Source organism: Typopeltis vanoorti, chromosome 7 (assembly GCF_054136105.1).
Source record: "Typopeltis vanoorti isolate ZY-2024b chromosome 7, IOZ_Tvanoo_1.0, whole genome shotgun sequence".
Taxonomy (NCBI): Eukaryota; Metazoa; Arthropoda; class Arachnida; order Uropygi; family Thelyphonidae; genus Typopeltis; species Typopeltis vanoorti.
This window is the reverse complement of record NC_143555.1, coordinates 152,983,470-152,999,002: the sequence shown is the minus strand read 5'-3', so window position 1 is coordinate 152,999,002 and position 15,533 is coordinate 152,983,470. Positions and strand designations below refer to the sequence as shown.

At 36.7% G+C, this 15,533-nt stretch overlaps 1 protein-coding gene across 1 annotated transcript in view; it reads right to left on the bottom strand.

Moving 5' to 3' along the window:
- The window catches only part of LOC150105220 (uncharacterized), a 102,670-nt gene that overhangs the window by 14,318 nt on the left and 72,819 nt on the right, over positions 1 to 15,533 (bottom strand). The window contains exon 6 of the mRNA XM_090395540.1: positions 10,257 to 10,362. Within this exon, the coding sequence (XP_090251666.1) occupies positions 10,257 to 10,362 (106 nt within the window). The remainder of the gene's footprint in view (positions 1 to 10,256; positions 10,363 to 15,533) is intronic.

Below are 15,533 nucleotides of genomic sequence, written 5' to 3'. Positions count from 1 at the left end.
ACAGGACTGAGCCTGATGATAAAATGCCACTATATGGGTGGTTACAAAATCAGATGAGATCTGATTTTGTAACAACTCCATGCTGGCCTTGCTTAGGATGGAGTGGACATTAATCAAAATATCCAATGGTCCAATAATCACTTTTTATGTTGGTGCCGGTTTAGGTTAGAGAGGCTAACTAAAGAGAGTGCTGAAGCACTTCTTCAGACTTAAATTGGAATGACTGCCTATCTACCACTAAGATTTGGGAAAGTCTCACCCTATCCTTTTACATATATTGAATAACCCAACATGTGTGTGCACGCGCGCGCGCACACACAGGTATATATATGCTGAGAATCATTCATTAATTTATCTAAATTCTGTTAAGTTTTATATTTCAAATAATTTAATTTTAGTTTTAGCTTCAATTGTAATCTCCTTTGACTTTGTAACCATCCATATGGTGGAACACCGGCACATAGCTCAGCTCTGTAAATAAGATAAATGTTCTTTGTTCTAGCATTGCCTTGTGATTAGGTTGATGCACTGATGATGACGGTGTGTTAATTTATGGCTGATTTACTATAATTTTATTGATTCACAATAAGCCAACCTGGTTGGCCGAGTGGTTAGCGTATCCACTCTCCAGCCAAAAGGCTGCGGGTTTGAATCCTGCTGTGGGCATGGATGTTTGTGATTGTGAAATACTGGTGGTAGTGGGATGCGGTTCACTGTAGTTGGTGGATTGAGTGGTGGAGACAGAGAACTGTAGAGTAGGTGCCCTCCCTCGATGAGTTTTTGGACTCCTTGGAGGTGTCATATAATAATAATAATTATTATTCTTTAATCTTGTGAATAGGAGTGTTTAATGATCCACTACACAAACAATAACAGTAAGTACTGATATATTTGGTGACAAATAGAGTAATTACAGTATTTAATGTAATTAGAGAAGGAAAAAATGGAATTAAAACGAATCTAAACAGTGCAAAAAAATTCTCTCCCAACAGATACCATACTGCTGCAATATTTATTATTTTCTCTCCTAACGTCGTGCTTTATGATCTTAATCCTGACTTATTCCCTCATATAATTTCCTTAACCTAATTTCAATAAAAGTTCTTTACTCGATGCATCAAGTTAATATACTATAATTCCTATGCAGTCTCAATATTTAATCTGGGCCGTTAAACTTTCTTAAGAGTAGGGCACATGGATTGAAGACAAAGGGATTGCCATTGGATAGCGCCAATTCCTTTTCAGATTCAGGAAAATTTCTATTATACTGCGCCACCCTGAATCCTAGACTATTGAACAATGCAAAATTAAGCAACTAGAACTCAGTTTAGAACACTGTCTAATATCTCTTAAGCACTTTCGTTAAATTCTAAATTCATCAAATAACTAAAATTCATTTCACAGCCGTAGCCTCCCTTGTATTTTACCTCCTGCCTTGGTTCTAACTTAATGAGCGATGCAATAGAAAGGAAATCAGGCAGGTCATCAATTAAGTAGCGCAACTGGAAGAACGACGGTACATTGCGGCCTTCGATTGGAATAAGCCCAAGTTCGATTCTCATCGCGACGGGAGGATCTTTATCTGGACGATTTCAATTGAAGGTGAGTTAGCCGATCTCATACATAGGTAGCAGAGTTTTTTCTCCCGGAAACTTGGGTTTTTCATCCCACATACAGACAAATCGGCCCTACAGAACGCATGCAATTTACAGACAAAAAATACTAGTTGTGGTGGGCAGTAGATGGCTTTGATTGAGATGATTAGTAGTAGAGGTTCAATGTAGTGGTTCAGACAGTTGTAGGTGTCCTCCTGCGATGAGTCTTCAGACTCCTTGGAGGTGTCAGGAATAATAATAATAAAGAAAAACATTTAATTACAAAATCAGAGACAATTTAAACTTTATGAACAAACTCTGACATAGAATTGCACTAACTTCAGGGAATGAGTATACTCAACTAAAATTTTTAATTCTGTAATATGTTAAAACATTATTTCAAGTAGGAAATTCTATCAAAGGCCAATTATCCATTTTACACATAACAATGCTAAAGGTCATTCATTTATCAATAACAAATTATCTCAATGAGCTTCCACACAATTCCTTCATCCCAAAACTAAAAGTTCCTCTACTTCCTTTTGCATAATCTCTAAAGTTCTTTCATTAATCGAAACATTATAAACCTAAAGTCCTTTTTATAATTACAGGTTGTTCCCCTCAACACAATTATATAACAGATCAAAATTCTACATTACCAAAGGCTGGGGAATTATTCGACCTTCACATACATCTCGACAGAACTTTGTTTCCTTGATCCTTCTCTTAATTGATTTCATCTGCACTATTCAACTGATGGATTCGGACTAGACATATCTCCTCCAAAAGGTAAATCTGGCTCGCCGCTCTCAGGTCGACTGGCTCAGCATGGCTTATCGATCTCCATGGTGATCGGGAACTCCGATCCGCTGGGCTACTCGTTGACCACGAACTTGCCATAGACACTTCAGTGTGCTCCAACGACCTCTATCTCGATGACCACTCCAATTCAGGGGGAAGAGAAAAAAAGCCACGAACTAGCGCCGCTACGCTTTTTAAATCACGTGCCCGATGTTTCCTCCCTACGTCATCCGGCTCTCCCTTTTCCCACAATGCCTTACTTTTTCCAGCACCTAGTGCCACACTCTCCCCTAGCGTGCTTTACGGAGGGAACCCGCATGCACGTCCTACTTGGTGCACGTGTTTAGTTTCAGGCCATCACTATCTAATCTGATTATCTTTCTCCCGGCAGTACACAAGTATCTGCACAAAATCCACATAGTTTAAACATTAGAACATTTACAATAATTATTCTTATTATTATTCATGACACCTCCAAGGCGTCCGAAGACTCATCACGGGAGGACACCTACTGTACAACACTCCACCTCTACTACCAATCACCTACATCAATGCCATCTACTGCCCACCACCACAGCTAGTATTTTTGTCTGTAAATTGCGTGTGTTATTATTTACAACATGATGCATAGACAAGTTTTACTTAAATTACTGATGTTGCTTATAAATTACAACGGGCTTTATTTCTTCTGATATACCAATATTGGCCCCGGGAATATTACTGCATGTTAAATCTGAATGAGACATAAATGGATTTAATTTCAGTTTCATTCAAAATTTAACAAAGGCTCATTATCCCTTTAAAAAAAAAATTTATCAAAAATTTTTTTTTTGTTTTGTTGGTCATTCCCATGTATTTTCTGGGGGGGGGGGGGTCTACTTTCTCCTGGCTGTCAGTATTTCCACTAACTCCTGTGTTTGTGAGTTCCCACTTCCTTTTCTTCAATGTTGTACCTTTTGTTGATGTTTCTTCTGAATGTATTCCACTATGCTCCCTTATCTAATTCTTTATAGTCATTAATCACCTCAATATAGTTTGCTCCAATCGCACTTGGATCTCCATCCTTAATTTCTATTACTGAGTTGCATGGTTCTATGTCTAATTCCATACTCGTGGTTTTGCAAGTCTCTGGTTGACCACTTACTTCGGGATTGGGACTGCCTTGAGGCTCAACTTGATTATTGTTAACAATTCTCATTTCCACATTACAAGGCTCCACGTTACTTGTGTTGTAAGAACTCTCTATACTAAATTTCCTAATATCATATTCAGACTGTTTGTTCCTTCCAGCATGCCTCTTTCTGCCCAATAGGGATACATCACTTCTGGAGAAATCACAAGAGAACTGATATTTCTCCAAAAAGTCAGTCCTCAGAATTATTTGCGAGCTCAAGCTGGGAGATGCAGGAAGAACTAACAGCTCTTGCCAAATGCACAACCCAAATTCTGGTAGATAGATCTTTGCATGGATCTTATTATATGCAATGCAAATTGAATTAGAGTGTTGATAGTTTGACCGGTCTCCTCATAGCCTGGAAATACTCCTCATTGATAATGGAGGCATTACACCCAGTGTCTATTAGAAGGTCACAAGGAAATCCTTGAATATTTCCTCGGATTATCATCTTAGCCTCTCGGTCTGTGATGGCCCTTATCTCTTCTGCCACCCTCACAAGGAACTTGTCCGTATTTTGATTCTCAGCTGTTATTCCAGTAGGGTCTCCTGTTAGAAGCACAATTTCGGACAATATGCCCAACTCTGTTACATTTAAACCACTGAGGAGGTTCCCTACGCTCTGCTTGAACACATTCTCTCTGTGACTCTGGTCGAAAGGCACCGTATTGTTGTTCAGTCATGTCTGCTATCTTCTGCATCATTTCTTCAAGGTGGTTTAGTATGGGCTGACTCTGTCGTTCAACCTCCTGTCTTACTGTTTCATTAATTTTCTCTGCTTGAGGGATATAAAACTCTGAGGATCTGACCGTGATGGCCACCAGCTGTTGTAATACAGCATCAAGATGATCCATCACTGGTTGTTGTAACCATTTTACCTCTCGGTTAATCATGGATTGCACTTCCTCCATGTCAATTTCTTTCTTCTCCTTGGCGGAGTTGTTCTTGTAATCAGACATTTGATTAAAATTTACTGCTCTATCTTCTTCAGTACTCCATTGGTTCTTATTTGTTCCCCTCTCCTTATTCTCTATCTCTAGTCTGGCATTACCTGCGGGATTACTATTCTCTTCGATAATGTTAATGTGGTTCAGGGAAGATGAGGGACAAATGTCTCCAAGCATCTGTTCTTTCTCTCTGGCTGCTTTGTAACATTCCTCTAAAGTTGTTATTCGCTTTTTGTAAGCTGACTCTCGTAATCTGCACTATTCGACTGATGAACTCGGACTAGACATATCTCCGCCAAAAGATAAATCTGGCTCGCCGTTCTCAGGTTGACTGGCTCGACATGGCTTATCGATCTCCGTGGTGATCGGGAACTCCGATCCGCTGGGCTACTCGTTGACCAGCGAACTTGCCATAGACACTTCAGCGTGTTCCAACGACCTCTATGTCGATGACCACTCCAATTCAGGGGGGAGAGAAAAAAGCCACGAACTAGCACCGCTACGCTTTTTAAATCACGGGCCCGATGTTTCCTCCCTACGTCATCCTGCTCTCTCCCTTTTCCCATGACACCTTATTTTTTCCAGCACCTAGCGCCACACTCTCCCCTAGTGTGCTTTACGGAGGGAACCCGCGTGTGCATCCTACTTGGTGCGCGTGTTTAGTTTCAGGCCATCACTATCTAATCCGATTATCTTTCTCCCGAGAGTACACAAGTATTTGCACAAAATCCACATAGTTTAAACATTAGAAAATTTACAATAATTATTTACAACATGATGCATAGACAAGTTTTACTTAAATTACTAATGTTGCTTATAAAACAATTGGCTTTATTTCTACTGATATACCAATAATGGCCCCGGGAATGATATTGCATGTTAAATCTGAATGAGACAAATGGATTTAATTTCAGTTTCATTCAGAATTTAACACTGCACAAATGCAAGCAAAGGTTGTATTTTAGCACTAAACACACATTAAATAGAATTGAATCCTGACAGATAAGATAACAGATTAATGTGGAAGAAACTGTCAATAGGGAAGTTAGTAATGATGTAACCTTTTCATGTAGTACTATTACATGAAGTACAACTCCCCTCCCCTAGGGTTCATATCAAGAATTTGATGATGATACAGTACATCCTAACAACCTACAGGCAATGGACAAAAAATGGAAACAGTGACATATTTCGTTTAATATGGTGTTGGTCCACCATGGGAATCTATTACAGCCTGTATTCTTGGAGGGAAAGACTCGGTTAGTGGAAGAATTTTACACCATTTGTCTGACAGAAACTGGATCAATTTGCCTTTGTTCTTTGGAGGTGGGAAACACTGCCTGAGAGCTTGCTCCAAAATGTACCATATGTGTTCTATAGGATTTAAGTCTGGCAATTGGAATAGTCATGGCAGACAGGACACTTCACTGTCACGTTCTGCAAACCACTGGGTGACCACATTTGCTCGATGAATGGGAGCATTATCCTGTTGAAATGGCTGGCTGAGTAGGAGAAGTGTATCGATATAGGATGAAGATGATCACTTATGACTGAAAGATAACGTACAGCATTCACTTTGCCTTCCAATACAACAAGTGGACCAAAACCATGCCATGAGAATGCACCCCAGACTATTACAGAACCATCAAAGCCTTTCACATGTACAAAGTTTATCCACTTGGTTATACTATAAATTAAAGATGCCAAGAAATTATATTCTTGGTTTAATCCTTTATTATTATTATTATTATTATTATTATTCATGACACCTTCAAGGAGTCCAAAGACTCATCATGGGAGGACACCTACTGTACAACTCTCCGTCTCCATCATTACATCGAACCTCTACTACCAATCAACTACATCAGCGCCATCTACCACCCACCACCACTAATATTTTTATCTGTAAATTATGTGTGTTCTGAAGGGCCAATTTGTCTATATGTGGGATGAAAACCCCAAGTTTCTGGAGAAAAACCCTGCTTCCTCCATATGAGATCAGCAAACTCACCTTCAATTGAAAAGTCCATATAAAGAATCCTCCTGTCACACGATGGGAATCGAACTTAGGCCTTTTCTAATTGAAGGGTACAATGTACCATAGTTCTTCCAATTGTGCTATGGGATGCTATCCAAGTATAAGCAAACAAAGTTTGCACCTGAAATATAATCAGGACTAGGGAAACTCGTATATAGAAGCTAATGAGATCACATCACTTCCTTAGTATCCCATAATGCAAAGCACTTATTACTAAATAGTTTAAGGAAATTACAACGTACAATAGAATATATACATTAAAATAAATTTTAATACACTTCCAATATTTCGGCAACGTCACGTTGCCATTATCATAGGAACTTAAATACAAGACACGTGGACGCAAGTACAACACAGAGTAAATGAGGAACGAAGCAGGAAGCTATTCTTTCTCCTAAAAGTCCTGATGGTGCCCTCTAGCAGGCAATGTTGGTATTCTTGGCCGACTGGGCTGAAGGTCTTCTGATGTAGGTTCCCCAAATTTGGGGCAGTCTCATGCACCCAAATTTATTTAGGTTTGGATTGTTTCTTAGGGCTGAGGCTGATTCCATGAATAGCCTTTCATATTTGAATTTACTATGGTGTATTATTGTGGTTTTCTTCCACCATATTCTATGGCAGGTATCCAGCGCATGGTCTGCAAAAACCTTACACTCAAACACACTGACTTAATGGTCAGTTTTGATGTCTCCTCCTTATTCACAAATGTCCCACTCAAAGAATCCTTAGAGCTGATCCAAGCTAAATTTCCTCCCAATATCACAGCCCTATTTCAGTTCACAATGAACTCAGGCTATTTTGTTTGGCAAGGAAAATTCTACAAACAAATAGAGGGGACAGCCATGGATTCTCCACTCTCCCCACCCTTGGCCAACTTTTATATGGAGACTTTTGAAGAGAAAGCCTTAAACTCTGCCCCACAAAAACCAACCATATGGCTTCACTATGTTGATGATGTGTTCGCTATTTGGCCACATGGCTCCAATGCATTCCTTCCTAACACACTTAAATAACACCCCAAAATCAAGTTCACCCTGGAAGAAGAAAAAAACAACTGCCTTCCTTTCTTAGACACACTAGTCAGCCTGATGGAACCTTGGTTTTCTCAGTTTATAGAAAACCCACCCATACAGGGAGATACATTCACCAACATCCCCCCCCCCCCTCACAACAATATGGATTCATTAAGACACTACACAACAGGGCTAAACTTAACTGTTCCAATGACAATGCCCTAACCACAGAACTAAACCACATTCTCAACACTTTCTTAGCCAATGGCTAACCCCCCCTCCTCAAAAAAAAAAAAAATCCAAAAAATATTGAAACCAATAAATCACAACCCCCCTTCACAACAAGTAAACTCAGTTACTATAACAAACTACTAAAAAAGGTCCAGACAAAGAACCCCAGCATCGAGAGCAATCCTAAAGAAATTTGCTATAGCAAACTTTTCATTATAACAAATTCTTCCTTCGTTCCCTACTAGTGTTAAACTGTGAATGAAACTGTTTTGTATGTTTTTATTCTTCATTCACATTTAACATAATCTACCATATACTAAGCAAGACTTGTTTAAATATTGTTTGTTAGTCCCTTGCTTAAGATTTATTATTCATGTATCATCCTTGAATTTTATCAGCTATTATTTAATTATATAATTTTAATGTATATTATACTATTGAAAGGACTCTGTAGTAAACATCAATTATCTTATTACTTTATTCCTTCAATAATATTATGAGGAATTCTATGTATGTAACTTTTATGTGCCTTATATAAACTGTAACATATATTTTATTATTATTATTTGTAAATGAAATGAAAGAGAAAATTAAGTAACTATAATATTTTTATTATTATTTATCATTACTCAGTGTAAAGGTATAACCTTATGTTTACATTCTGTTTTTATCGTTGCTATGGAGATAGAAATAAAATAGAACGCGCAAGCGTAGGGCGTGAGCTTCGATAACTGGGAGAAGAGAAATTAATGAGTTGGATGGATTGAACAAGTTTGAGGCAGGAAGAAGGAAGGCATATAAGCGAGAGGTAAAAGTAAACAAGGACACTGAAGGGCAGGGAATTCAAGGGAGTAGCATTCAGAAGTGTACGGAGACGAGGAGAGAACTTATAGACAGCTGAGAGTAAAGTCAGTGGTGGCAGTAATAGGAATTTAGTGCCGTAATAGGATAACTAAGAGACCGGAAGATTAATAGAAGATTCAGAATAAATCCACTAAGTTTTAGAATTACTACATATTCCTATCGCTTTAAAGGATTGTACAAAGCTCAATTTGTTATACAGTAGTAAACATGGAATAATTATTTCTGCCCTATAATAAGCCCGTCAAGAATTGTGTAGCGCGATAAATAATAATTCAGTCATCTCCTTGAAGAATTCTTTTGAATAGTGATCCATCGGAGTAATAAGTGAATATAAGTTTGAAATGTGCTCACATTGAATCTGATGTGCTAAGGATTAATCCCGGTAAGAACAGTCCTATTTTATTTATTTCAATGTGAAGGTATAAGTAATAGTTCCGTCTTGAATATCCTAACATTTACTATGGCGTTTCACTGAATTTAGCCGAAGTTAGAAGTTTGAAAATAATTCCCCTTGAAGCAGTAACTGCCGCAATTAATAATGTTATAAGTGCTTGCTAAGTGTTAAATATAGAGTGTGACTGAGTGATACCAGCAAATTTATTTAGCAAGAAATTCTGTAGTATTGATCAGCGTGAACAATCTTTGTGATTGAGAGAACTGTGAATTTTGTATCTGAAGATTTAAAATCTAATTTAATATGAATGTTCTGACCTGAAGAACTAAGTTAATTGTATTATCTTATTTTCGGAGTTAAATTTATGTATTTGTCATATAACCTTGTATTAAATGTTTTGTTTTGTTGATTTCAATATAGTGTGTGCCTGATTCTTTTTCATTGCACCGTTCATAAAAAGTTCAAATCTTGCGGGAGCCCTAAGTGAAAAATATTAAATTCGGCCTGTATGAATAAGGAGACTGCTAAGTTAATTGAAGATTGATTCTACTATTTTACATAGACTAATCTAAATATAGGGTGGCACAGTATAAATATAAATTTCCCTACATTTTGATTAGTAATCGACCAGCAATTAATTGATTTTATTAAGAATAACATTATAACAAGATGGCGAACCATAGAGCCAAGAAGGACGTTCCAACACTAGTACACTATAGTGAGAGTGGACTCTAATCTAGTGTTAGTCTAATTTTTCTGATGTACATAAATGATCGGAAATTTTCTGATGTGTGGAATGACTGGTTGGTGGGGATAGGGGGAATACTTTTTCTTAACTATACATGTATGAATTTGTAAAGAGATTAGTTAAATCTTGAATTCTGTATATAATAAAGCTTACATATTTTGTTGTGGTATGCCTTTTCAAAGAAATTAAACCTTGAATTCTGTATATAATGATGCTTATGTAAAAAAGATTTTGTTGTAGTGTTCCTTAATAAGTGTTTTCAAAAATATTACAAACACATCAAGCGAAGCAAGAAAATGGGGCTTTCTAGTGGATGGATAATTATAAATTATCTCAATGTTATAAATTAAAGTAATAGCAACAAATATACATTACACAGACACAAACTTAAATATTTGTCATTCACAATAATGCTATTCACTAACTCAATAATAGCTACTGTGTGTCTCACCTGAATGTATGAATCTATGCCTCAACATACTGTCTTTACTTCGAAATTCTTTGTTGCAAATAGAACATTCAAATGGCTTTGATCCATTGTGCTCAAGTAAATGGGCCTACAACATTACTAGATTTAGTAACACAATAATCTAAAATTCTCAAGATTCATTTCTTTATTATTTAAGTTTTGCTGCATATGTTACAAAGAGAGAAACTAACATTATTTTTCATCATATCCAAGGAATTTAAGTTTATCATTTCACATGAAGCGTTAAATTGTTTTCCCTTCCCTCTTATCTCCAGCAAGTAGAAATAAATGCTTAGAAAAGACAATCTTTATAGTGGTTTCCAAATAAGGTGCTACAGCTCAGAAACTGGAGGAGGAAGGCATCAATTACTTCCAATGAAATTTAAATCATTAACATGTCTGATATGTGAATATGTTCATGACAAATAGACAAGAATAATGGGAATACAACAAAGATTTGTACTTAAGTTTGTAGATCGAGAAAATAGAGAAAGCTTTCAATTTCCTACAATTAGATGGTGTAAATTTATTTATTTGTGTGCCCTTCTGCCTTTCGTGTGTAGGAGTAACACACACACACAGTCAGGTCTCTTTTTATGCAGTAGATATGTTCCACAGAAAACTGCATATAAAAAATCGCACAAAAAAGACCTAACTTAGGTTGGAAAATTAGGGATACGTTCCATAATTTTCTAAAACTGCATAAAACCGAAGCAATGAATTAAAATAAACCTAAAATCGCATTAAAAAAGTTTATAAAAATTCAGGGAAATAAGAATGCCTAAGTTTGTTTTAAAGCTTTATTCATTTAATTTTATTGAAAAGTAACAATTTTTTTTACATTTTTTCATCAGAATTATCATCGCTATTAGACAATATTCGGCAAAGTTTGTGAACTGGTGCGAAATCACTTTCATCACCAGAAGAGTGAAATACAGTGTAACCATTCAAACATCTACATTATAAGCTGAAATCATTGCCAAAGTAATGATTTCAGCTTATAATGTAGATGTTTGAATGGTTACACTGTTTGCAACACATCCAGGCTGAGCTCCTTTCCAGCAGGCATTTAAACTTTTTGGTCTTATTTCAGCAATAGCATATGCAACATGATTTAAGCAGTCCAAAATAGAAAATTTTTTTCCAAACGTCAGTTACTGTTAATGATTCATTTTCTACTTTATCCAATATAAATTGAAAAGTGTGCTTAATGTAATATTTTTTAAAAGTAGCAATTATGCATTGATCAAATGGTTGAATAATGCTTGTTGTATTGGGTAGAAAAAACACTATCTGCACATTTGGATGTTCTAAATGCGGATGACTTGGTGCATTGTCAACAATTAATAAAACTATAAAATCGAGAGCTTTTTACTTCATATATGATTCCATTTCTGGTACAAAGCAATTATTGAACCATTCAGTAAATACAGCAGTTGTTACCCAGGCCTTTGTATTAGCCATCCAATGTACCGGCAGCTGTTTTAGATCTTTGCCTTTTAGAGCACCGTGGTCTTCGAGATTGATTTACTAGGAGGGGGGTTTCAACATTCGATCCCCTGATGCATTGCTACAAAGTAACAGTGCTACTTGATCTTTGTTTGCTTTAAACTCACTTGCTTTTTTCTCAGCGTTTGCGATGCAAGTTCGACTAGGCATTTTCTGCCAAAATAATCCTGTTTTGTCAGCATTAAACACTTGATCGGAACAATATCCACCATCTTCAATAATTCTGGCTAACTTCTCTTGAAATGTTTTGGCTGCATCTTCATCTGCTGCTGGAACCATGCCTGTAATCTTCACGTTAAGAAGTGCATTAATTTAAATTTAATTTAAAGTGCATTAATAAAAACCCAGCTAGCAAAGAATAGATATTCTTTGCTAGCCGAAAATTCTTTATCAGCCTGGGAATGGAAGTAGATGGCTCCAATTGTTTCATCTATTCATAAAACCGTAGAGCTTCTTGTTTAATTAAATAACCACTTATAGCAATTCTTCTTTGAGTTAATTCTTCAATCCAAATTATGAGCTCTCGTTCCGTTTTTTCTAATAAAGCGTCTCTTGAGTATGATGATAATTTGGCACTTAGTTTTGTGTCAGAAATGACAGATTTTCTTATTGCAAGTTCATTCTTTTTAATTGCTCTTATAGTAGATTCGCCTAAATTAAAATGTTTACCAATCACTGTAGATCATTCTCCTTTTGCTAAGCAATTTAAAATTGCAATTTTCATTTCGAAAAAAATTGCTTTCCTTTGGTGTTTTTTTTTTGGTTCCAAATTATTAAATTAAACCAATACAGAAAATGTTGGTACAACATGACAAAATTTCATGCCGGATGGGGTATCGGCGGGTTAAACAAGGCCCCCGGTTGTTTTCACCAGGGAAACAGGGCAAACAGTGAAAAGTCAGCTACTGGAACAAATCTGAAAACACACCCCAACTCAACATTACCAGAGTTAAAGATCGGTACTATCAACATAAGAAGCCTGAATGGCAAAGAAATGGAGCTAGTTGAAGCATTAAATGAGTACCAGATCGACATAATAGGGGTGACTGAAACAAAAAAGACAAAAACTGGTGAGATCTTTCTGAGCAATAAATATAATATGTTATATTCAGGCAATGACAATCAAGGAAAAGAAGGAGTAGCCATAGTATTCAACACAAAATACGAGGCTCATCTTCTTGAATGGCAGGCATTGTCAAGTAGAGTGATTTGGGCAAATATCAGAATGGGGAACTGGGCAATGAGACTTATTTGTGCCTATGGTCCCACAGAAGGCTCTACTAAGGTAAAAGCGGAGGAATTTTTGAATGCTCTAGAGAAAGCTACTGCCACAATGAAAAAGGAAAAGTTGGTCCTTGTTAGGGATCTAAATAGCCAAGTAGGAAGTGATTGTCAGACATACAAAAATGTTTTGGGAAAATTTGGAGAAAAGAGCAAAGCCAATAATAATAATGGCAAGTATCTGTTGGATTTCTGCTGAGGACATGGACTGGTTATTACGAACACCATGTTCCAACATAAAAATATGCACAAATTCACATGGAGAGAAGAGGCAAGGAATAAGAAAAGTCTCATTGACTATGTTATTGTCGATAGTGATGTTTTCTCCCTGGTGCAGGACACCAGAGTGTACAGAGGATTTGAAATCGGAAGTGATCACTAGTTAGTCTTGAGCAGGATAAAATTGAATTTCATACTGAAAAGAATAACATGTAAGAAAGTTTCAAAGCGAATAAAAGTTGGGCAGTTCTCAGATGTGAACTGTAGACTAAAATACACAAAGATTATTGAAGAAAAAATGAAAGAGTTTGAGAACAGGAACCAAACCTTGGAGATTCAGTGGCAAGCCTTGAAGAAAACCCTGATTGATTCAGCCAGAGAGGCATGTGGTGAGGTTGTCTGCAAGGATAGAAAAATCAGAACTCCCTGGTGGACAAAGGAAGTTAAAGAAGAAAACATATCAAAAGTTCCTGGCAAATAAGTCAGCTTGTGCTCTTAGAGAATACAGAGACAAATGTAAGAAAGCTAAACACTGTGTAAAACTAGCTAAACAAAGTCAAGGGAAGACTTTGACAAGAACACAGAAAATAAATATCAAGAAGGTGGTAAGATATTCTGGAGGTTGTTGAAGAAGCTTAGAAATGGAAGAAAGAATGCTGTAAAAGGAATTAGAGATGATAAAGATATCCTTGAAGTATGGAGTAATTACTTCGAAAAATTGCTAAATGAAACAAGCAGTGATAGCACAGTGGTAAAAAATACTCAACAGGCATACAGTCAGGAATACATATTCAGACTTGAAGTAGAAAAAGCCATCAAAGGCTTGAAATGTGAAAAGGCAGCAGGATTAAATGATATTCAACCAGAAATGCTGAAGTATGGTGGTATAAAAGTCTTACAGTGGCTGCACTCATAGTTCAGAAAACCTGGACAGAGGGACGAATTCCCAATGATCGGAGTAGAGCTCTAATAGTACCCATACATAAAGATCTATGCAAGTATACTTGAGAAACGGTTGAGAAGAATTGTGGAAGAAAAGCTTGGTGAAGAACAAGCTGGATTCAGGCCAAATAGAGGCTGTCATGATCAGATCTTCACTTTATGACAAATAGTCGAGAAAGCATGGGAATATAACAGAGATCTGTATTTAAGTTTTGTCGATTTGGAAAAGGCATATGACAAGGTGGAAAGAGAGAAGCTATTCAATACGCTACAGTTATATGGTGTCAAATTGGCAATATATCAAGCAATACTTAGTTCTGTATTTGAGTTGTAAGTCAGCAGTTAAATAAATCCACTACAAGTTTGCAAGATTCCCTAACAAAATTGAATAACTGTTGTAATAGATATGGTATGAAGGTCAGCATTAAAAAGATAAAGACAAGAAAATAGGTAGAGCTGTGGAAAATGTCAACTGTGTTCTGAATGGGGAACCTGTGGAACAAGTAAAACATTTCAGTTACTTAGGGATGATTTTTACTGAAGATGATAAATTAAATATGGAAATAGACAACAGAATTAACAAAGCTGGTATGGTAGGCAGTCAATTGTATAAATTCATATGGAATAAGAGAAATATTAGTCGGAACACTAAATTAGCTATATACAAGACAGTATTCAAACCAGTTTTAACTTATGGATCTGAGAGCTGGGGCAGAAGTAAAACACTTGACCAAAGACTAGAGACTACAGATATGAGAGTCCTGAGAAAGATTAGAGGCATGACCAGATGGCATCAATGGCAATTTCATATTAAAAACGAGGATATTAGGAAAGAACTTGACATTGTCGGCATCCAGGAATGCGTTAGCAGAGCTAATCTCAGGTGGTCATCATCATCATCATCAAATTCCTGCCGTGTACCCTCAAGGGGTGTACTGGATATGATAGTAATACATGAAAAACATTACATCATTATTAATTTCCTATCTACAATTTTCCTCCAAATCAGCTGTTACTTGTCAAGACTCCAACATTATCAGATCTTATATTTCTATCGTCTAAAGCACTTTGTACTGTATCAATCCACCTATATCTTCGTCTTCCTCTGGGTCGTTTTGCTGCCAACATGGCAGAGAACACTTGTTTTGCTAATCTTTCCTCGCCCAATTCTGTTTAAGTGACCATACCACCTGAGATTAGCTCTGCTAACGCATTCCTGGATGCTGACAATGTCAAGTTCTATCCTAATATCCTCATTTTTAATATAATATTGCCACTGATGCTATCTGTTCATGCCTATAATCTTTC